The sequence below is a fragment of the Mastomys coucha genome, unplaced genomic scaffold (assembly GCF_008632895.1).
Source record: "Mastomys coucha isolate ucsf_1 unplaced genomic scaffold, UCSF_Mcou_1 pScaffold18, whole genome shotgun sequence".
Classification (NCBI taxonomy): Eukaryota; Metazoa; Chordata; class Mammalia; order Rodentia; family Muridae; genus Mastomys; species Mastomys coucha.
This window is the reverse complement of record NW_022196900.1, coordinates 108,661,687-108,685,667: the sequence shown is the minus strand read 5'-3', so window position 1 is coordinate 108,685,667 and position 23,981 is coordinate 108,661,687. Positions and strand designations below refer to the sequence as shown.

Here is a 23,981-nt window from a genome sequence, read left to right as displayed (position 1 = left end):
AAAAAAAAAAAAAAAAAAAAAGATTTGTTTACTTATTTTATGTATATGAGTACACTGTAGTTGTCTTGTCTTCAGACACACCAGAAGAGTGAGCCATCTCTCCCAGTCTTTCCTTCTTATCATCTTGAAAATCTGTCCAGTTAGTGTGGCCTGAGCCCTGGGCACCCCATACTGTACCACATGATCCCACTCTTGGCACATTGTGGCTGATAAATGCAGACACCAGCAGCTGAAGTAAGTGTCACTGTTGTTCTTACATTCCAGATTAAGAAACATGGACTCAGAGATCTGCAATGTGCTCCTTACACACGCTGGTAACTGGCAGAGTCGGAATTTGAACCCTGAACCACAGTGTGGGACCCAAGCTCAGGATCTCTTTTCTTCTTGGAGAAAGTGTTGGCTGTCCTCTGGGGCTACCCTTAATGTGAGTTCCCATCTTCAGTAAGCCTGGGGCTTCCTGCCTAGGTACAGGGTGGCGGCCTGGGCACTGGGTCCCGCTGGGTGACAGAAGAAAGCAGGAGGGTGCTGGGCACGGCAGGGAGCCACTCACCTCCTCTTCCTCCTCTTCCTCCCACTTGCTGAGAGCAGAGCTGGCTGAACTGGGAAATGGGAGGACGCCTCTGGCTGCCATGGCTTATTTTAACCACTTGATCATGATCAAGGATTTAATTTTATCCCCTTCACTGCCTAGCTGTGATTGTGTTTAGAGTTTTAAGTACAGGGAGAAGGGAGGTCCCCAGAAGGCAGAGCTGCTGTGTCCAGGTTCCGCTTGCCATCTGGGGGGCCCCTCTCAGCCCCACCAGCTGGGGACATCCAAGGGACGTTAAGGCAGTTAATACCCCCTCCCCAGGCAAAAAACCTCTTGAGAGAGCCAGAGGCTCAGTGGGGGTAGGGGGGGAGGCAGTTGGCTGGGGATCATCCCAGTTAGTCTATCCTCATCAGAAAGCAGTAGGTACCTAATTGGACTTGGGACTGGGCTCCTCCCCAAGTACTGCACATAAGTCTGTGTTGTGTGTGACGTATGAGCTGGTGGGGGTGGCGGGACACCTGCCAGGGTGACTTCATGGTGACCATATGTCCTGACCAACCCCAAGCTCAATGCTGAATTCTATGAATCATCATGATTCCTCCAAAGCAGCCCCATGGACTGGATGCTTCCCTTGGTCCCCAGAGCACGCACTTTAAGCCGTGACTCCCTAGACCCTGGCTATGGCTATGTGAACATAAAGATTTATCTTGTGGGGGCAAACAACGTTCTAAATCCAAGAGGCTTAAAGTGGAATCGAAATTCTAGAAAAAACAGTTTAGCTTAGCAGTGAACTACCACATCTCCTCAGTGTGATAGCTAAGAAAACGGAGTTCAGAGGGATGCTCTGGGGCAGACGAAGAATGCACAGGCTTTATCCCTTCCTGAGGCTGGCATGTGCAGAGGGCTACACACAGACCACTAGCATCTAACGCCTACCAGCTGTGTCATCAAGACTGGGACATCGAAGATACCCGATATCTTGGTCTGTTTTCTGTTGCTATATCAAGATGCCTAAGACTGGGCAACTCAGAAAGTTTATTTGGCTCATGGATTTGGAGACCTGTGAAGGGCATGGTGTGGGTGTCTAGTGGAGGTTTTCTTGTCTAGTGGGGCCGGTGAACAGCAACGCTTGGCGATGCACAGTAAGCCAGGCACAGGTCTCTTCCTCTGATAAAGGCACCAGTGTCATCATGGGGGTCCCACCCTATGTCACCATCCAATCCTAATGACCTCTGAAAAGCCCCATACAGATATCATGGACATATGAATTTCAACACATGAACTTTAGAGGCCACACTTAAATCGTAACACACGTATAATGGAATAAAAGGTATTTGTGAAGGTTCACCTTCTCCTGCTGGAAACAAGGCCAGGAAGTAGAAAGTCTTGGTGATTTTCTGGGTCTGATGTTACCTCCATAGGCTGTGCAGGGTGGGTGGGGCTCCCACAGGTGTGTAAACAGACACTCCTTCCGGAAGCCTTGGGAGGAAGCCCAGACAGAAGGGTGGAACTTGGCAACAAGAAGCTAGCCAACTCTCCTGACTGCCCTTCTCTGAAGGTGGGGTCCCGGTGGCCTCCTGGAAAGTATCCAGGTTGTCCAGGTGGAGACAAGACACTAGCTGATATTAAGACACATGTGCAGGCTGAGAATCAAGCTTAATTAGCACAGTGCTTGCTTAGCGTGCGTAACACTGGCTTTCTCCCAAGCACCGCATATACTCTACCCATACTTGTAATTCCAATACACAAGAAGTTGAAGCAGGAGGATCGGAAATTCGAGGCCACCCTTGGATACATATCGTGAAGCCAGCCTGGGTTACATGAGACCCTGTTTGGTTTTGGTTTTATGTGTATGGATATTTTGCCTGCATGCCCAGATATGTGTACCACAGGCTCTCCCTGGTGCGCTAGATCCCAAGAACTGGAGTTACAGACTTTGTGAGCTGCCATGTCGGTGCTGGGAATTGGACCTGGGCCCTCTAAAGGAGCAGCCAGTGCTCTTAATTGCTGAGCCATCTCTCGAGCCCCCCACCCCACCCCCTTTCAGGCATTTATTTCACTGATTTCACCTCCTAAAGACCCAGCTGTCTCCCAGAATATCCAATTATTTCAAAGGACAGCATAAAAGGTAAATGGGGCCCCCATAGTTAGTTGGAGTCTAGTTCATCTGTGGGAAAGATGCGGTTGTCCAGGCGCGGGGACCCTGCTCACAGGACTGCTGGGGATGTAGGGTGATGTGGAGATCCCCTGGAGTCCAGAGCTGTCCCATTCTGGAGGTTGCCTCCATCAACTAGATCGGGTGCCACAGAAGGGAGTGATTTCTCTGAGACAAAGGGCCCTGTTCAAAGGCTGAGGGCAACCTGGATGCTGAGGGCAGCCAGCCTGGATGCTGAGGGCAGCCTGGATGCTCACAGCTGCTACTTACCTACAGGGACTGAGAACCATTTAATCCATTCTCAGTTGCATCCTACTCTGGGACCGGGGAACACCAACAAAGGCAGGGTGTTCTGCCTCCCTGCCCTCCGGGTCCCTAGGCCCCCTCCAGGCTGTGTACACTGCACATCTCATCTTCACCCCAGTCCTGCATCTGAGCTCATTATCAGCAGCATGCATCTGTGCCTACGAAGGCAGAGCCCTGAGGGGGCCTGCTGCAGGGCCAGAGGCCCTGAGAGACCCTTTAGCTTCACTTGCTCAAATCACCTGGCTCTTTTTTTAAAGTTTTCTTTTTTTGATTTATTTTATGTATTTTATGTGTATGAGTACACTGTAGCTGTACAGATGGCTGTGAGCCATCATGTGTGTGGCTGCTGGGAATTGAACTCAGGACCTCTGCCCGCCCACTCGCTCGCTCCCGCCCTGCTCACTCCGGCCCAGACCTGGCTCTTTTTAAGTGACCTACTTCCTTTTACAGACTCCTGAGTTAGACAGTTCAAGGTGAGTGACTGGCAGCTCCATGCAGGCTCTGCTGGAGGCTGGAGCAGAGCCAGCCAGCCCCTCCCCCTCCGTCTCAGTGATTAGCTAGATAAACTACAAGGTTGGCCCCAGGAGCTTAGAACTGCAGGGAGAAGGTAGATTCTGTACACACCTTTTTTTTTTTTTTTTTTTAAAGCCTGAATCTGCAAGCACAGTAGTAACTGAGCTACATCTCCAGCACCCTTCCCGGGTTTCTGAGACAGGGTCTTATGTAGCCCTGGCTATCCTAGAACTGTCTATGTAAACCAGGCTGGCCTCACACTCTGAGATCCACCCACCTCTGCCTCCAGAGTGCCCCACCTCCACACCTCCTTCTCCTGAGGCAGGGTCTCCTGCAGTTCAGACTGGCCTGGAACTGCAGAGCCAAAGATCACCTCAACCTCCTGACTTTCTCCACCTTACGAGAGCTGAGACTACATGTACGTGTGAATATGCCCTTTTCTTTTTTTTTCTTTTCTTTTCCTTTTCAAGACAGGTATCATCGTAGCCCAGGCTGACCTGGAACTCACCTCAATCCTCCTGCCTCAGCCCCACAGCCTCACAACTACTGGGATTATAGGTATGAGTCACCACAACTGGTTTATGTGATGCTGGGGATCAACACAGGACTTCAGGCAGGCTCAGTATGCACTGGCCATTGAGCTACATTCCCCAGTCCGGGCCATATCCACTTATCAAACTTGATGCTGCCCTCCCCCCTCAAATGTCCCCTTGGTAGGGGCCCAGTAGTGTCAGCTTTGAGAGAAACCAGCTCAGCTCACCCACCAAGCTGTGAAAAATCTTTATTGTTATCTTTTTTCTCCATGAGATAGACTTTCGGTTAGAATAAGCAGCGTCTCTCTTCCCCTGAGGCTGAGCTGAGCTTAGCCACCGCTAAGATAGAGCACACCCCATCACCAGGGCTTGGCCTCGGGGCAGTCACAAGAACCAACTGGAGCTGGCAACACCCGACTTTAGATAGAATCACACAAGTGAGGGAGAACGAACAACCCCGTCTCTGCCCACGGGCCCAGCCACATCTCCAGACCACACTGCACCAGCAGAGCTGGCACGTATTTGTCAGCGAGAGCTCACACAGTGCCTGCACACACACGTTGCTCCTGTCCAGGAATGATGCTCTCCTCTCAGGCTCTTGCTGGTCAGGCTGGGGTGGGCGGAGCTGATTCTCCACTGTCCTCGCTCCCTGGAGCTCAATGGTCAAAGCAAGCATGTTACTGTCAGTTAACAGGGCCGATGTGCTGAAAGGCGTGACTTTCAAATTCTCCTCCTGGAACAAGGTTGGTAAGCTTGAACCATCCACCAACAATGAGGTGGCCGGGGCTTGGTCTCAAGAAGTGCTGGCATTGGGCCCCTGCACACTCCCTGACTCGTGGGAGGCCTGAGCCCTGAGAAGGGAAAAGACACTCCAGAGCTTTCTAGATCGTGGTACCCAGGACTAGAAAGGGCTGTCACCATTTCTCTCACTCCCAGGGAAGGTGTGGTGGGCATGGGATGACGACCCAGATCCTTCCTTCTCAGTAGCTGCTCTAAAATGTGACCCTTGGGTTGAATCTGAGTAGCCTGTGGGGCCTACTGTGGTCTTCCAAGTGGGTGCTTCATAATAACGCCATGTTCCTCTTTTTTCTATGCTGACCCAGTGAGATACAATGTAATGGGGGCTTGGGCTCAGATAGAACACATCTGCTATCCAGGACCTACTGCCACTGGCAGTGGGCCCTGGGAAGCCTGGCTTGGTTGTGCTTGGACCCAAGCTTGGAGCCTCTGGGGTTCTAGAAGTAAAACTGTGGTATCTGCTTGGGTTCAAGACCCCTCATAATCTTCAGGATCTGGGGATGCCAAGGCCTTGGGAAGTGAGACACGGACAGCAGAGAGGCTGGAGCTGCCGGTCAGCACTTCTGTATTTAGCATGGGCTGTCCAGGGAGGCCTGAAGAGCTCTGCGCAATCCATTCGCTCCAGGAAACTGGATGCCAACTCTTAGATTGAGTACATCAATCCTGCCTCCTGGTCACCTCTGAGCTCTGGGCTGCTGGCTCAGGACAACACAAAGCTCCTTGGGGGCCCTGTTCTCCAGCTGTGGACCCTGCTCTGGGTCCCTGGGGTCCCTTTGCTGGTGGAGGCAGGTGTGGTCTTTAAAGCAATCTCCAGGCGCACCCCTAGGCCTCAGTTAAGCAGCAGAGTGGAAGCGAGGCTGTGGAACCAGGAGCTAGGGGTGAGCCAATGGGAAACCAAACCCACATACTTAATGCCAATCAAATTCAAACACAAACCCACGGTGTGAAGGCAGCGGCCAGCTCTTTGTGTAATAAATATTGCAAAGCTCATTTCATTTCTTTCTCTTTTTTTCAAGTCAAATATAACAATATCCCAAACCCTGTTTTCTGCATTCAGAACAGAGGAAGTTGATGATGTGACAGAACACCTGCAGCCAATCAAAGAAAAGACCACGTTCCACTAGCCAGCCAATCACAACCCTTTTCCAGTTTAAGCAGCCAATCCGGCCTCTTCACATTCCTAAAAATGACCTAAATAAAGCACCAGAGCTCGGAGAGCTTCCAGGGAAGCCAGATACCGAGGCGCAAATTTTTAAAAAAATAAAGAGTCAGAAATAAAAATAAAAGGTTTCCGTTGGTCAAGATTTAAAAATAAAAAGGTTTCTTCCTGCAGCCAATCTCAAGTCCATCCCTTCAAGCCAATCACAAACCACCTTGACGCCAGCCCTGCTGAGCGGCGGGGTGGGGAGGGTCGGATGGGGTACAGGGAGTACAGGGGAAGAAGATGGTGCTCTGCCACCATCAACCGGCAGAGGAGCCACATAGATCTCTTGGCCATCAGCAGCTTCCAGGGAGTTCTGAGGGGCTACCAGCTACTGCCTCCGGTCTTCCGTCTCCGATCTGGAAAACGCCATCACCACGTCCTCTGCACCTGTAGACCAGGGACAAGAACTGCTGATGGCTTCTGGTGTCAGGACAAGGCAGAAAGGCTGTGCTCGCTGGGGAGCACCCCTCCTTTATCTCCCACCCTTGGCAAAACAGTGCTGAGCTCAGAGTGCTTCAAAGGGTCCGGGATATAATTCAGTTGGTGGAGCCCTTGTCTAGCATGCAAAAACCCCTGGTTGGATCCCTAGCTGCACATGAACTGGGCGATGTGGCAAGTCTCTGATTCCTGTACTCAAGAGGTGAAGGCAAGGGGATCAGAAGTTCATGGTTATCCTTGACTACATTGGGAGTTCAGGGCCAGCCTGGGGCATATGGCAACCCAATAAAGACAAGAGTGAAGCGTTTCTAATTAAGTCCGCCTTTCATTAGACTTCCTGCAGCCAAGCTGGGGACATGACAGCAACCCCAGCCTGCCGCCAAGCTTCAGGGTATGGTCCAGGGGCTGGTTCAAAGCCGCATGGCTAGGAGATAAGACAGGTCCTGGGGCAGGACTCTGCTCTGCCCATGTCCCTTGCTCCAAGGACATCATATGAGGGTGGGAGGTAAGATTTTCTTGGGAACCTTTCTCTTTTCAAGTGTAGATCTTGGTAGTGGAGAGACAGTTATTGCAGAGGACCCAGGTTCGGTTCCCAGCACCTACACACTGGCTCACAGTACTCTGGGATTAAAGGCATGTACCATTATGTCTAATGCTCATAGTCATTTGTGATTGAAAATCAAATCAAATAATTGAAAAATGCTTACTTGTCATTGTTGTATGGTGGGGCAACACACCCCTGCATGTGTGTAAAGGTTAGATGACAACCCTACAGACTGGTTCTTTCCTTCCACCTTAACATGCGCTTTGGAGATCAAACTCAGGTGGTCAAACTTGGTGGCAAGCAACTTTAGACACTGAGCCATCTTGCCAGTCCTCCCATTATGAATCCAAACACTATTCATCTTCACAATAGCTCCCCTTTGCTCAAACCCAGCCCTTGTTCCAAGGAGCCTGGCCAAGCCCATTTCCAGTGTGCTGCCTGCCAGCCTCGACGGAAATGCCTGATACCCATTCCTTATGGTTTTTCTTAATCCTGAATTTGAGATTCTAGTCCAGCCACTCATGAAATCGCTCCGTTTGTCTTGTTTTTTCTAAGACAGGCTCTGTCACATAGCCAGAAGGGGCAAGGAGTGAAGGGAAGGAGCTGGAAATGCTAAACTGCCCAAGCTGTCGCACCCCTCCCAGTCCCTGCATTGCCTTTTCTGCATTCCCAGTCTCTGGCCACCTTCTCTAAAGCATGGTGGTCCAGCATCTGCCCTAAGCAGTAAGAGCAAGGCTGCCTGTGGCCCTCTGGCACACTTCCCTGCTGTGCTATTGGAGGCAATCTCCCTGGGAGGGGCAGAGGGGAACAGCAGGGAAAGGGAAGGCCTCAAAGGGTTGGGTTAGGTGGGGGTGGCCTGCAACAGGGCCTCTGGCACTCGTACCAAAGTCAGCATACCGTGGGCCATCCTTGTCCAAACCACAAAGAAGAGCTTTCTTGTGCACCTTGCTGCCTGGAGGAGCCAGGAGGCACCTGAGGTAGTGCTGCAGATGGGTGGCCCATATGAATATGTGACATGTGGCAATCCTGCCTTCACATCAGCACAGGGGCGCTAAGGGAACGTAATCGATCATCCACCCAGCCTGTTCCTGCCTCGTCGGCATTCTTGGAAAGACAGACAAACCTCTAGAAAGGAGCACAGACATCTGGCTTCCTGCTTGAGAAGCCCTCAGGCCGTTCTCTGTTCTCACTCCAGTCCTGGGGCCATGCACTACCACTGCAAGCAGAATTGTCGCCAGGATTATGCCAGCCGTGTGGAGGCTGAGCTGGGTGTCTAACAGATGCTGGTTTCTCTGAGGGCTGCCTCCAGCTCATTAGGCATGAGGAGGGTCGAAGCAAGACTGTGCTGGGGAGGCGTCAGCAGGAGATGCTTCTGTGGCAATGGATGGTGACAACCCACCCTCTTCCTTCTCATCTGCCTGTGGGCTTTCTCGCAGAGACCTTGGGCCTCTACAGAGAGCTGCATGTGCAGAAATAGCACTGGGTCCCCAGGAGGGAATGGGCCGCTGGCTCCTTAGAGAAGCTCAAATCCCCATCACTGGGCTCTGCAAACTGCTCTCAGGTCCATGTCCTATATTATGAAGACAGCAACTGTGCTGGCTGTTTTTTATGTCAACCTGACACAAGCTGAGGGTATCTGTAAGGAGGGAACCTCAACTGAGAAAATGCTCCCCTAAGACAAAGCTTCGAGCCTGGAGGGCCTCTCATCCTCATCCATGATTCATGTGGGAGGGTCTAGTCTACTGTGGGTGGGGCTACCCCTGGCCTGTGGTCCTGGGATCTATAAGAAAGCAGGCTGAGCAAGGCATGGAGAGCAAGCCAGCAAGCAGCACCCTCCATGGCCTCTGCCTCCAGGTTCCTGCCCTGTTTAAATTCCCGTCCTCACTGCTGTTTATAATGAACTCTTCTATGGAAGCTGAGTGAAATAGACCCTTTCCCCCCAAGCTGCCTTTGGTCATGGTGCTTCACAAGAGCAATAGAAAGCCTAACTAGGACAATGACCTTGTGGAGGTCACACATTTACTCTGATGAGTATGTAATAGGATACGTAGAGCAAAAGCTCTGTAAGGACTTTACCCTCCCATACTGCCAGCTGCCCTCCCTGACTGGGAGCCCACAGGCCTCATCTCAGCCTGTGTTCTGTTGTCGGGGCTGCGGAAGGAGCCCTCACAGATGGTGCCTATCTTGTGCCTGTCCCTGCTCCTAAATAAGGGACTTGCTGACCACCACAAGAACTTCCTTCCTTGGAAGCCAGAGAGAGGTCAGAGCATCCTCTGACCTGTTCTTATCAGGAGTGGGCCAGGTACTCAGCATTTAGTTAAAGCCAGAGGATGCTGGAGGTCCCTCCCATCTCTGGACTTTGAATCAGCAAGCAAAAAGGATGGAGAGCTACTCAGCTGGTCATTGTGGCTCCAGCCCTAAAATTCCACTTCTGAGACAAAGGGCACAGCAGATCCTCAGGTACCCTCTCTGCTGACATTGGTGCCCATCCTCTACTGCAGGCCAGCAATCCATTTTATAGGTAAGGTTCTGTCTCCCCCAGTGGTATCCACTGACACTCTTGAGCTCAGAGCATCTGTTCACTGATTCCCACCAGATGTAGGTTAGCACAGGCACCCAGGAGTACTCAGATGCTGCGGAACATCATCTTCTCTAACAAACTGAGCAATAAGACTACTGAAATCAGACAATGTGTCACACACACACACACACACACACACACACACGGGAACCACAGATGTGGACCTTCCATGAATATAGACAAAGATATTTAACAGAATGTTAGCAAATTATACAGAGCAGATATAAAAAGGGACCATAGTTCCAGACCAAATGGGATTTATTCCAGGAATGCAAGGTTGGCTTAACATCTGAAAATCATGTGATGTAATCTAGTCTACCAACAGAGTAAAGGGCAAACCCCACACAATCCCCTTAACAGACTCAGAAAGTGAATCTAACAGAATCCAACATCCCTCATGATAGAAGATACATCAGAGAGGAAACACGGAATTATTCCACTCTGATAAAAGTCACGGACGAGAACGCCACAGCCGTCACTGCAGTGCAGGGCTAACCCAACCCAGTAAGGTGGGGGCGGAAAGGTCCGTCTGCTCACCACTCCTACTCAAACTGAGATTTGTTTTGCTCTAGACGCTAGAGACAGGTCTCGGGTAGCCCAGATTTGCCTTTAACTGGCAAGCCTCTGCCTTCGTCTCCTTGGTGTTGACGTTTCAGGACTACAACGCTATACCTGGCTTTTCTAGATTGTTCTAAAGGTTCATTCCTAGGCAATTAGGCAAAAATAACATAGTATACGCATTAGAAAGGAAGGAACTACTTGTATTTGTGGATGTCATAATCTTATAACTAGAGAATGCTCTGTAATTTCTACTTACTAAATAAACAGCTATCAGAGCAGTGACTGTGATAAACTTGTGGGCAATAAGACCAATACTCAAGTTTACCCACACATCCTAGCAATGAGCGATCTGAAAACGAAGTTAAGAAAATAACTGCCGGGTAGTGGTGGCACACGCCTTTCATCCCAGCACTTGGGAGGCAGAGGCAGGCAGATTTCTGAGTTCAAGGCCAGCCTGGTCTACAGAGTGAGTTCCAGGACAGCCAGGGATACACAGAGAAACCCTGTCTTAACCCCCCCACCACACCCCCCAAAAAGAAAGAAAATAACTGATGGTATCATTGATAATAATACAACGGCATTTAGGAACAAAGTTTTTCACACTTGTTCATTTACTGTGTGTGTGATCACACACAACACACACACACACATGCTCAGCACACAGAGGTCAGAGGACAACTCTAGGAGTCTGTTCCCTCCTTCCATCATGTGGGTCCTGGGGATAGAACCCAGGTACTGTTTTGTTTATTTGTTTCTGAGACGAAGTTTCTCCATATAGCCCTGGCTGTCCTTGAACTTGCCCTGTGCCTCTGTGCTGGGACTAAAGGCAAGCACCACCTCCGAGGGGCTAGGCCTTTCACTCTTACCACTCCAAAAATAAAAGTTGAAGTCTATCACCCACACACCATCAGCCGTTTTCAGTGATAGAGTAAATAAATAAACCCAGGGCACAAGAAGCAAGAGGCTAGATTACCACTGGGAAACATCTCCAGCTGAATACAGTTTTCTTAGAGACAGGGTCTCACTATGTAACCCAGGCTAGCCTCAAACTCAGGATCCTTCTGCCTCTGCCTCCTGAATGCTGGGATTACAGGCGTGGTCAGCAAGCTCATGAGAGCAGCTCTATATTATTCTGGAAACCCAAGTCCAAGTTCCCAGGAGTTGCAACTTCACACACATAAATAGGGTAGGCAGGATAAAAGACATGGACAGTAGCAAGAGCTGATAAGAGAGTGAGAAATCTGAGCCTTCCCCGTACAAACCCCACACCCTTGCTGATGGCCATTCTGAAACAGTGCCCCGTGTCTTGTTGCCTGGGCAGCTGTAGTCTTCAGTATTCTTAGCACCATGGTGGTGGGAGTTAGGGGTGAGGGCAGGAAACATGCTCTCGTGAAGCCCAGGCTAGCTTGATGAAGCCCAGGCTAGCCCTGAACTCACTGTGTAGTCAAGGATGACTTTCATCTTCTGACCTTCCCACCTCCCATCCCCAGTGCTGAGATTACAGGTGTACCTCACACCCAGTTTGTCTGTGGTACTGGGGATCAAGCCTGGGCCTCAGGAATGCTGGGTCAGCAGTCTATGACTTATGTCCCTGTTAGCTCGGATCTTTATCTGGTGCACATGCTATGTGACCAAGGGCTAGCCTTGTTCTTGTTCATATTCAGAGCACTTGCTCAGAGCCTTTGTTCAGAGACTTGAAGAGCTGGGTGAACCAGAGCCCCAGGCTCTGGAGCCCTGGCCTCTAACTACACAGAAGGAGGGAAATGACTGTCTCTCTGTAGTCATCCAGAGTCATCCAGACGGAGGAATGCCAAGCCTCAGTCAAAGCCTGGACCAATGAGAATGGAACCAAGACTCAGGATTCAAACACACCACCACCACGGCCTGGGATGCCTGGGGGAAACTCAGCATGGATTCAAGTGTCAACTGTCCTCCCTGCACTACTGTGGCCCATCCAAAGCAGGGCTGAGGCTCAGCTCTCTGGACAGGGTGGGGCAGGCACTCACTGGTCCTTCCATCCCACGCCCGATGCCAGCTTTGGCCCTTTAGTGGATGGAGTTAGTCAAGTGACTGGGGAGAGAAAAATGACAAATATGCAGAAGCATAGAAAGAGGGAAGCTGGCCCCTGGCCGGGGGCGGGAGGCAGACAATGGGGTCACTGGTCTGTTTGTGAGCTGGAGATGAGTTCACACCAGCCGTGTTGGAAATCAGGCTCTGTCTCAAGCCTGCACTCACGCCCAAACCAGATCACGTCAGTGACGATGAGGTTTAGAGAAGGGTTCCTGAAGTTGGATGAGAATCATTCTTGCTATTTGTTGTTGTTGTTGCAACCTAAGACAGGTTCACCATATATAGCCCAGGCTGACCAGGCTGACCTTGAACTTGTCTCTTGCAAACTCAAAGACCCCACAAACCAGGATGGGCACTGCCCTATGTAGATGGTATTGTGGAAAAGGGGAACTCATAAGAGGAGCACCAGCCACAGCTGGATACCATATGATCTAAATCCTCAAAGACCAACTTCCATGATAACATGAGCCCTGCGGATGCAGGCCTTGGCTCTGCCACCCTTGAGGTCATAGCACACCCCTTACTGGCATAGATGTCCCAGGACTAATCCAGCTTCAGACATTCTGGGGTTAGGTTCTCATTATCTCTTGTACTCCTGTGGAACCTTATACCTAGCTAGCCAAAGTACAAGACTAGAGACTGGGAAGGTGGCTCAGTTGGTAAAGTGCTTGCTATGCAAACAGGACGTGCATTCAGCTCCTCAGCTCCCATATAACCGTGGTGCACAGCAGGGTATGTCTGAAACTTTCATGCTAGGCTGTACAGAGACATGAACATCCTTGGGCTTCACTGACCAGCTAGTGTAGCCAACTGGTAAACTCCGACTCAGAGACCCAAACTCAAAAATAAGGTGGAAGGCTGGCAATATGGTGACTTAAGTTAAATCCCTGAGTCTTGTAAGGAGCAGAATGTGGGCTGTACATCTGCAGTCCCAGCATGCCTCAGGGGTTAGTACAGGTTGCTACTGCAGAGGGCATGTGTTTGGTTCCCAGCACCTACTTGGTGGCTCACAACCACTTGTAATTTTATTTTATTTTATTTTATTTTATTTGAGACAGAGTTTCTCTGTATAATCTTGGCTGTCCTAGAACTCACTCTGTAGACCAGGCTGGCCTTGAACTCAGAAATCTGCCCACCCTCTGCCTCCCAAGTGCTGGGATTAAAGGTGTATGCCACCACTGCCCGGCTCACTTGTAATTTTAGTTTCCAGAAATCCAATGGCCTTTCTGACCTCTGTGGACACCAGCCATTCATGTAGTACACAGACATGGATACAGGCAAAACATTCATAAAGATAAAATAAGATGAGCCTTTTTATAAAATTAGAAGCATGAAAAGCTAAAGAACTGCAGACCTACAGCTGCAAAGACTCCATATTCCCAAGGGGGAGAGAGGGAACCCCCTTGTGAGTCATCACCAATGTTGGGCACTTTGTTAAGTGCTTCCACATCTCCAGGGAGCACCTCTCCAGAGCCTGTGAGCTCCAGGCACAGTGAGACATCTCCAGCACACATGGTCCCAGCTCATGCTGGAGTAAGGATGCCAGGGGTCCAGTGATGCCCACGCTGGGTGCTCTGGCCCCTTCCCTGACTACCTGGGTTGGGAGCACGTCCTCCTGCCATGAGCTCAGTATCTAGAGTGTTACCAAGTGCTTGTTATCAGACTACTCAACTGCAGTGCCTCAGCCTCCAGCTCTGGGGAATGGCTGCTTGGAAAAGCAGTCCCCAAGGCCCACCAAAGGGAAGAACTTCTGAGGGGAGCGAGGCGGGTGCTCACTCTGAACTGGGCTTCCTTCCACAGAAACCAACACCCACTGGGCAGCATGTGCTGTTTTTAGCAGCCTAAGGTTCTGAGCCAGGTGTTCTCTACACCTCCGCTCTGATGCCCCAGAGCTCCCAGCGGATGCTTTTACCCAAGGCAGCGCCACACTTGAGTTGCTATGGGAACAGTGGGCTCTGATTCACCAAGGACTTAGCAGTGGGAGCAGCAGTGGCTCAGTGTCACCGACTGGGCTCCAGCACCCAGAGCTGTCAGAGGTGGGCTCCTAGCACAGCTAATGAGGGAACATGAGACAACTACAGGCCCTTCCCAGGCTTCAGCTGCCTCAGTGTACACCAACAGCAAGACTTGGCATATGGAACCTGGGCTGACCCTGACTATCTGTGTATCCAAGGGAAGTCCCTGCTCACTCTGCCTCAGTTTACTCATTTGCAAGTGAGAATGTTAAAGAGCACCTGTCCCATTGTTCTAACACACTAGGAATAATGTGTAAAGACAACTATAGGGTCAAATTCAGCTGTGGTCCCCAAGGCTCTGTACCCAATCCCACCTTCCACCCTGCTGAGATATAACACACACACACACACAGACACACAGACACACACACACACAGACATATACACACAGAGAGACACACAGACACACAGAGACACACAGACACACACACACAGACACACACACATAGACACACACACCCAAATATAAGCTCTTCCAGACCAAAGAATTTGAGTACGTCATAACTAACTAGTTAGCTTCAACTGTCAACTTGACATAGCTTAGGATCACCTCAGAAGGGAGCCTCAACTGAACAACTGCCCAGATCAGACCTGCTGTGGAGACTGTTTTTGTTGCTAGTTGATCTAGGAGACCAGCCCACTGCGGAAGGCATCACGCCCTGAGCAGGCGCCCTGGGCTGCATTAGGAAGCCTGGTGGGCTGAGCGTGGGTCAGCAAGAGCCTCTGCTGTGCCTCCTGGGCTGTGAGAACTTTGGTCAGAAGTAATGCTGTGTGGAACAGCAAGGGGGCCTGCCTTCAGCACCTGCTTGATGTCCTCAATAATGGCCTGTGATCGTAAGATGAAATAAATCCTTTCCTCTCCTAAGTGGCTTTTGGGCAACAGAAAAACACACAAACAAACAGAACCGGATAGCGTGTGGGAGTGACATGGGGCTGTCCCCTCGAGGGTGCACTGAAGACCCTGCGTTAGGCTCTGCGCAACAGGGCCGCCCGGAGGTCTTTCCTTGTTATGGTTTGGTTTTTTTCCCTTCCACCTCATCCCCAAGACAGTTTTGACTTCTTGTCTGAGGCTAGCCTGGAATTCCTAAACTCAGGTGACCCTGCTACCTCAGCTTCCACAGTAGCTAGACAGCAGACCAACTTCACCGTAGCTAGCTTTGTTAAAGACGCAGCATCCTAGGTCTATACGGTAGTCACTAGGATTCGCTGAGACCAGGGAGGAGCACAGGCGCCTGCACTTTTACAGGGTCCCTCTGTGCAGCACGGGCTCCAATCAACTCTTGAGTGCTAAGACAGAAGGTGTGCAGCACCAGTCCTGCTTTGTGGAAAATGCAGATTACCAGGATCTCCTGGCAGGCTCTCCTGGCAGGTGCTGTGACTCACTGGGCTGAGGAGAGCCCTAGAGACTGCATTCTAGCTTCCTGGGTGGGCCCCACTCCCAGGCAGTCACACGTGGAAACGTACACACTCAAACCTCTTCTGCATTTGTACAGACGCCCTAGTGCCTGCCCTTCCTGGAGGACGGGGCTGTCATCAGACACTGTGCTGAGTTTAGAGGCTAACGTGACTGGAACTGTCCGGCTGCTGCAGCGTAGCTCTCAGCTCCCCTTCCGGGACCGAGACCCATCTCTTAGGAAGTCTGAGGCATTCCAGGGGCTTAATGCCTTCCAAGCATTTGTTCTCAGCTTTAAAGAACAGAACTCACCACTCTGGGCTAAAGTGTGCAGAACTAGGACACTGGGCTAATGTGAGCTGAGTGAAGTGGGATGCTGAGGGAGCAGCCGGCTGCATCTCAGCACATCGTCATTCACTCTTCCTTTTCTCCTCAGTGACAGGAGTTAGGAATCAGATCCCCATGGACTTCTGTACCTCCACGTGACTTCTGGCTCAACTTTGTTACTGGGTTACAGGTAATTCTCACAGAAGTGTTGATTAAAGTTCAGAGCCTGAGCTTCCTGTCCCACATGAATTCTCCCTGGGCTGACTCTAATTTCAGTGCTGACTGATTTCACCCGGGGCCTCTAGAAGGAGCCTCCAAGTAGCCAGGCATGGGGAGAGGAGAACCAGAAACCACTGTGGAGTGCCTATGCAGCCAGGGAGGCACAGAGAGCTGCTGCAGAGGAAGCCACTCCACGAGGCTTTTGTCTAAGCAGCAACAGCTCCCTGGGTCTGGGTGTGGGCAGTGAACAAACCACAGACTCTCTCCCAAAGATTCCTGACACTGTGACCACACATTCAGAGAGCAGACACTGGCATGGGGTCCTGGAGGGCAGAGCTGGGCACCAGCTGACGAGGGAGGGTATGAGAGGGCACACAAAGGGGGATTCCATAGAACTTAACACACCGGGTGGCAAATGGAGCCAATCATTCTACCCCCTCCATCCCAGGGCACCACAAGGGTCACGTGGAGCAACTGCAGAACTGGGTCACTTGCAGAGTGCCTAGCCACTGCTGTTTTCTCTCCAACACGGCTGTCATGATAAGTCTATATAATAAGCTAACTAATAAGTCAGTTTATCCATAAGACCAAGGGAACTATTTTAGGCTCCCCAGGAGCACCCTCCACCAGGTTCCTGTTTCTGCAGAGCCAGCAGGCCTGCGAAAGCTCACAGTCCTTTCCTGGAAATCCCTTGGAGAAAATGGACTCTGACAAGGGCTATGCCAGGACTAGGGAGTCACTGTGACAACCAACAGCTCTCAAAGGCAGACCAGACATGTCTCCTAGGATTCCCTAGGCTGAGAAAGAACAAGAAGGTCAAAATGAGCCATGTCAGCCCTGGGACACTAGACCCACCCAAGAGTGTGATGGCGCTCATGGGTAATCCCAGCACTTGAGAGGCTGAGGCAAATCAGGAGTTCAAGGCCAATGTAGGCTACATATCTCACAAAACAAGCCAAGCCACGTAAAAACATCTCTAGGAGGCTAGAGAGATAACATGGTGCTTAGGTATGCTAGCTGTTGCTCAAGAGCCAGCACCCACATGGCAGCTCAAGTGTAACTCCAAGAGGTCAAATACCCTCTTCTTACCTCTGAAGGAATCGGGTACGCATATGGTACACAAACATACATGCAGGCAAAACACCCCCACACAGGAACTAATAATGAAAAAAAAAAACAAACCCACAACTCTGGTGGGGGCTGGAGAGATGGCTCAGCCATTGAGAGCATCCATGTGGTTGAGGTCCTCGCAGAGAACCCAAGTTCAGTTCCCAGCACCCATGTTGGGTGACTCACAACTCCATGGACTCCAGCTCCAAGGATTCTAACATCCCCTTCGGAATTCTACAGGCACTTCACTCAGACATGCAGGTACCCACAGATATGTACACATACCATCCACACACCATACACATCCATCCATGCAATCAAAAAGTAAAATTCATCTTAAGCACAACACAACAAAACTTAGGGACCAGCTGGATGGTTCAGTGGGTAGGGCCACATGCAGCCAAGCCTGACAACTGGTGCTCCATCTTTGGGCACACAGGGTGGGAGGAGCCACTCCCACAAGCTGTCCTCTGACCTCTACACACATCCCATGACATGTATGGCCGTTGCAAACCATCTGGAATACCTGGTGCTCACTGGGTACCCTGTACCATGTGGTAGCACTAAGGCATGAACCAACCGCCCAGAGTGGGCAGATTCAAAGCTTCCTGCAGGTTCAGGGGCCAAAAGAGCAAAGCAGCAGAAAGAGCCCCCAGTCTCCCTCATCTTCTCAGTGACACTATGTAACCATTTCAATTATACTTGGTCCTCAGGTAATATGCTGTCCTGCTTAAAAAGATGTATGAAGAGCTGGGGACATACCTTAGTGTGCTTGCTAGCATGAGTGAAGGCCTAGGTTCAATCCCTAGGACAGAAAGAAAGAAAAACACAAAAAGAAAGGCAGGCAAGCAGCAGTGAACCCCACTTTGGCCTGTAAGCCTTCCATAGATCTATCTTAACATAAATGATAAAGATGTACAAATGAGCCGGGCGGTGGTGGCGTACACCTTTGATCCCAGCACTTGGGAGGCAGAGGCAGGCGAATTTCTGAGTTCGAGGCCAGCCTGGCCTACAGAGTGAGTTCCAGGACAGCCAGGGCTACACAGAGAAACCCTGTCTCGAAAAACCGAGAAAAAAAAAAAGAGTACAAATGATGCTAGTCAACATCTGTCACATCTGGAACCCACACTGGCTAACTCTATGGTTTTAAGCTACCACTCTAAGCCAGAGAGAACACACGTCACATGGTTGTCATGACACTCATTGGGAGAACCCCTGTACATTACTTTTCAAGGAACTTGGCACAGAGAAGGAACTTAACAAATGCTTGCCATTATGATTAATAGTAGAAATGAGCTCTAAAAGGAAGAGACTGGTCAATAACTTATGATAAGACAGATGCTGCAAACATTTTCTGTCCAAAACATTTTCTTGAAAATCGTTGAAGAGCTCAATGAGACTGCCTGAAGTTAAATATATGTTTTTAAGTGAATATCAAAGTATTTAGGCTGTAAAGTAAACTCCGATAGAAGTGACTGCTTATCTTGTCAAAGCTGCCAAAATATGAGGAAGAGAAACAGAGCCCATTGCTACATAGTAGGACCCAATCCTTTACTTATGTCTCTCCTCTTCCATTTTCTACAGTGACCATAGACCACTTCAGAGCCAGGAGAGACAATGCACACCTATGGGATAGCACTGAGGAGAACTGGATGCTCAGCATTCTGTGCCTGCTCCAAGAAGCTGCAGCTCCACCCCCACCCCCACCCTGTCTGCAGCTGGCCCATCTCAGAAAGGCCAACTTCCCAGAGAGGCACTGACTTCCTTTGGTTCATAGCAGAGTCCTGCCTGACTGTCAAGTCGGCTTGGTCACCCCTGGGGACCAGAGACAATGCTCACAGGAGTCACTGCCTCTCTAGCTCCTAGCCCCAGAACCTGCTCAATCACGACATTCAACCGTATTCCCCGAGAGCCTGGTGAGGCCTATCCAGCCACGCAGATGTCCACCTAGAAGGAGGCCTCAGTGTCTGATCAGCAGAGGGCCTGGCCTGGGCTGCTGAAGGCTGAAGGGTGAGCCCTGGAGCTTGACAGTGCAGAGGCAGGAGGGGTGAGCCCCAGCCGTATGGATGAAGTCAGTTCCCGTGCCTACCAGGGTGTGAGAGAGGGCATGGTGGAGGGTGGCAGGGAGCCACTGAGAGACTGTGAGTCTTCAGTGCTGACTTTCTCTGAGTCTTCCAAAGTCACTCTGGCTATAGGAGTGGAGAGTGGACCAGGACACTAACATCTATCAAGATGCCACTTTAGAAGCTGGGGCATGGTGGTGCACACCTTTAACCCTAGAACACGGGAGGCAGATCTCTGAATTCAAGGCCAGCCTGGTCTACAGAGTGAGTTCTAGGATAGCCAGGGCTACACAGAGAAACCCTGTCTTTAAAAACCAAACAAACAAAATGTTGTCAGTTAGAATCTCCCTGTAAAAACTGAGTTAAAAGAAGATGGAGAGGTGTCTCAGTGGTTAAGAGGCCCCTGGATGTGACTCCCAGCACCCAAATGGCAGCTTACAGCCAACCATCCACACGTAACTCTAGTTCCATCTGGTGCCTTCTAGTCTCTGCTGGTTCCAGGCACACTTATGTACAAGGGAAATACTCGCACACACAAAAATAAACTAAGCTGTAGTTTAACGCAAAGAACAATTGAGCTAACAGGATTGTAGAGCGGCTCAATTGGTAGAGTGACTATCTGGCACGCACAGATCTGAGTGTGATTCTCAACCCTGCGTGGTGATGCATGTCAACAATGCCAGCACTGAAGGGGATCCACGTTCAAGACAGGGTGTGCATAATGGCTCAGCAGGTAAAGGCCTCTGCTGGCAAGCTTGATAACCTGTTCACTCTCTGGACCCCTCTGAATGGAATGAGAAAATTAACTCTTCAAATTGCCCTCTGACCTCCATATATATGGGTCATGGCAGGCATGTTAATACACATAAACAAATGGAAATTTTTGTTTGTTTGTTTTTGTTTTTGTTTTTCGAGACAGGGTTTCTCTGTGTAGTCCTGGCTGTCCTGGAACTCACTCTGTAGACCAGGCTGGCCTCAAACTCAGAAATCCGCCTCTGCCTCCCAACTGCTGGGATCAAAGGCGTGCGCCACCACTGCCCGGCTGGAAAAAAATTTTAAAGGTTAAGCATCCTCAGCTATAAACCAACATCAAGACCAGTATACTCCATATAAGACCCTGTCTCAAACAAACAAAAAGCCCAAGACAACTGGGGCTGGAAAGCCTGGCTCAGTTTAGAGCACTGACTGCTCCTTCAGAGAACCTACATTCAGACCACAGCACACACACGGTGGCTCACAGTCATCTGTAACTCCCGTTCCAGGGGATCCAATGCCCTGTTCTGGTCTCTGTAGGCACTGCATGCATATGGTATACATACAGACATCCAAGGTCACAGGCAGACAAAAATAAAAATAAATTAATCTTAAAGCAACAACAACAACAAAAACCTAAGAGAAGGGGCTGGTTGGGGAGCACTAAGGCAGGAGTAGCCGAGGCCTCAGGAGCGATGGCAGGCTGCACGTGCGTCTGGGCTGTGACTGCTCCCTTACCATGTGAGCACACAGTGAAGAAATGGAGCCGAAAGGAGCGGCCCAGCTGGACCTGCTGAGCATGCAGGGCAGGGCATGTCAAGACAGCCAGCTGAAAGCTCCGGGATCAGGAATGGGGTCTGAGCTGAGGGTATGTTTGGAAGGTGCCGACATGAAGTCTATGGAAATCACCTGAGATAGGTAAAGAGGGACAGGGTAAGGAACAGGACTGAATCTAGAGGCACCAACATACTGGAGAGGGCAGGAGGAGGGAGGGGAGCACTAAGGATGAAGATGAGGAAGCAGGTGGTCATAGTGATCTCTGCTTAGTAGAGATCAGGCAGGCTGAGAACTGGGAGGGACCACTGTTCAGTTCTGGGAGGCACTGGGCCCTGTAGGAACCACTTGGTCAACATTATGGTGCAGACTTCTGCCCCAGCATCTTTTCTTGCACACAGCTGGACTGTGGTGGGTAGAGGAATACTCAGGTACTAGACCCCTCCAGCCTCAGTGGGCAAAAGTATATGAGACTGGGCTGGAGAGATGGCTCAGTGGTTAAGAGCACTGATTGCTCTTCCAGAGGTCCTGAGTTCAATTCCCAGCAACCACATGGTGGCTCACAATCATCTGTAATGAGTTCTGATGTCCTCTTCTGGTGTGTCTGATGACAGCTACAATGTACTAATATATATAATAAATAAATAAATCTAAAAAAAAAAAAAAAAGAGTGTATGAGACCAAGTACTGTCCTGTGGCAGGGACAATCCAAAGGAAGATGCTGGAAATCTTGTCTAGGTCTGGAAACCCTAGGGTGGAGCCTTGTCATCTGCTGAGAGACAGAGCCACCTAGTGGACAGATGTATAAGATCCTTTGGCCACCTAAGCAGAGATAGCAGGACATTTGGTACATAAGCTGAGGTTGGCTAGGCCAGTGCCACTCAGCCACACAGCATGGACAGGGACATGAACTCCTGGCCTAGACTATACACTAGTCTGGGGTTCTACTAATGTGTATTTGTACATGGGTTTATTTGTAACACAGAGAAAATAAAAGGCAGCTTGAGAAGATCTTCCAAGTTGGGTGCCTCACAGTCCTTGGAGTCCCCAAGCATCCTGAAGTAGCGTTTGTTCTGGGTCTGTGTGACTTCCAGACGTATGGGGAATCGGTAGCACAAGTGTTCCACACCCTTTATCAGATATGATTCTCCCCCAATCCAGGAAACCCATGCCATGGCAAATAAAATGTCTATGGATGCCTCACACCCAAGAGGCCCCAGATTCCAGAGTGTCTGTGACAGCCACACCTACCTGCCCACAGCTGCTTCTCACTACATCAGCAGTTTCGGAGCCAAGGCATGGTGAGGTCACCATGGTCACCTCCTTTCTGTGAGACAGAGTTTCAAGTAGCCCAGGCCAACTTTCAACTCATTATGTAGTCAAGAATGACCTAACTGATCCTCCTGCCTCTGCCTCTACCCATCTATTTGGTGCTGGGGAGTAAACCCAAGTTTTCGTGGATGCTTGGCAAGCAAGCACTCTACCAACTGAGCTATATCCTCAGCCTTAATGGCAACTTTCTTAAACAGCATAGCCGACTGAGCTATATCCTCAGCTATATCCTCAGCGTAATGGCAACCTTCTTAAACAGCATAGCCGACTGAGCTATATCCTCAGCATAATGGCAACCTTCTTAAACAGCATAGCCGATTGTATTCATATTCTCAGTTGGTTCTTCAGAGTGAGTTTCCATACATATGTGTGCATATATGTGTGTGTGTATGCTTTATATATCAAGAAGTAGTCTTACATATCTCAGGTTAGCCTTGAACTCTTGCTAGGACTCCTAAGTGTGCAGCCAACATGTCCAGCTAAATAATAAACAGTAACTTTTAAAAAGATTTATTTTATTTTATTTTATTTACGTATGTGTGTGGATCTGTGCATGTGAGTGAATGCAGGTACCCATGGAGGCCAGAGACATTAGATCACACTGGAATTACAGGGAGTTGTGAGTTGTTTGACATGAGTGTGCTGGGAATTGAATTCTGGCCATCTGCAGAAAACAGTACTTGCTCTTAACTGCTGAGCCATCTCTCTGGGCCAACATACAACTTCTTAAAGGCAGGGGGATATTACCGAATACTACAGTGCTTACCTAGCATGTCCAAGGCCCTGTGTTGGATCCAGTGAAGATTTTTCACTTCTTACAAAAGAATGCATGAACAACACACAACAAATGTTTTACAAAACCTACTAACTTAGAATGTAAAGTCCATTAGGAAAACCTATGCCCAGCCACTCTTCTCTCAAGGGGCACAGCCCCAGGGGTAGAGCACAGGCTGGCATACACGAGGCTCCAGGACTGGTCCTCAACACCACGTAAACCATTTTTTCCTATTAGCAGCACAGTATGTATCCCCTTGGCTGTTCTATACCCATTCAAGACAAGAGGTCATGTGGTGGGTGTAGCCTATTCTTTACCTTTTCTATTAAGGGCATTCCATTAGAGACATCTGCACAGAGATTCAGAAACTCAATGACTTGTGATAACATGGGAGGAAAAAAGTCCCCTGGAACTAACTCAGAAGTCTGAAGTGTTCTAGGTGGACCTGGCTGAGGAGCTCGGTGGGGAAACCCAGACCAGCTACCAAGATGAAAAGGACTCCTTCAAGAGCCAGAGGGAAGGCAGGGCCGACTGTAAACATACTTGGCTGTGGAGCACACTTGAGCAGGCACGCCTGGGCATGGCTTTGTATGATACATGCACAGTCCCAAATTGCAGAGTTACCAGAGGTTCCCTGGAAGACGTCTTCCAAGCTGGCCGGGGCAAGCACCAGAGCTGGGGAAGGAAGCAACCCTGCATCTAGGGCTGAGGCCGCAACATGAAGGATAAACGGGGTGGCAGCCCAGTGTGCTGGACCCGCTTTCCTCCCCAGCAGCCTCAACACAGCAAACACATCCTGCTCTGGTGGCTGCTCCTTCCTGAACGTGCCATTAAAGTGCCTTTTTTTTTTTTTTTTTTTTTTTTTTGAGTCAGGGTTTCTCTGTGTAACCTTGGCTCTCCTAGAACAGGCTGGCCTCCTGACTGCTGGGATTAAAGGTGTGGCCCACACTGCCTGGCTCACTAAAATACTGTATAGCCCCAACCAAGC

The 23,981-nt window shown here is 50.0% G+C and overlaps 1 protein-coding gene across 7 annotated transcripts in view; it reads right to left on the bottom strand.

The window, feature by feature from the left end:
- The window catches only part of LOC116097039 (beta-catenin-interacting protein 1), a 138,517-nt gene that overhangs the window by 82,697 nt on the left and 31,839 nt on the right, over positions 1–23,981 (bottom strand). Inside the window, exon 5 of one of the 7 annotated variants that reach the window (XM_031379519.1) lies at positions 4,270–6,425. The exons of the other annotated variants lie outside the window; for them this stretch is intronic. Within the exon in view, the coding sequence (XP_031235379.1) occupies positions 6,367–6,425 (59 nt within the window). The 3' untranslated portion in view covers positions 4,270–6,366. Of the gene's footprint in view, positions 1–4,269; positions 6,426–23,981 lie in introns of those variants that run through there. 7 annotated transcript variants of the gene reach the window in all.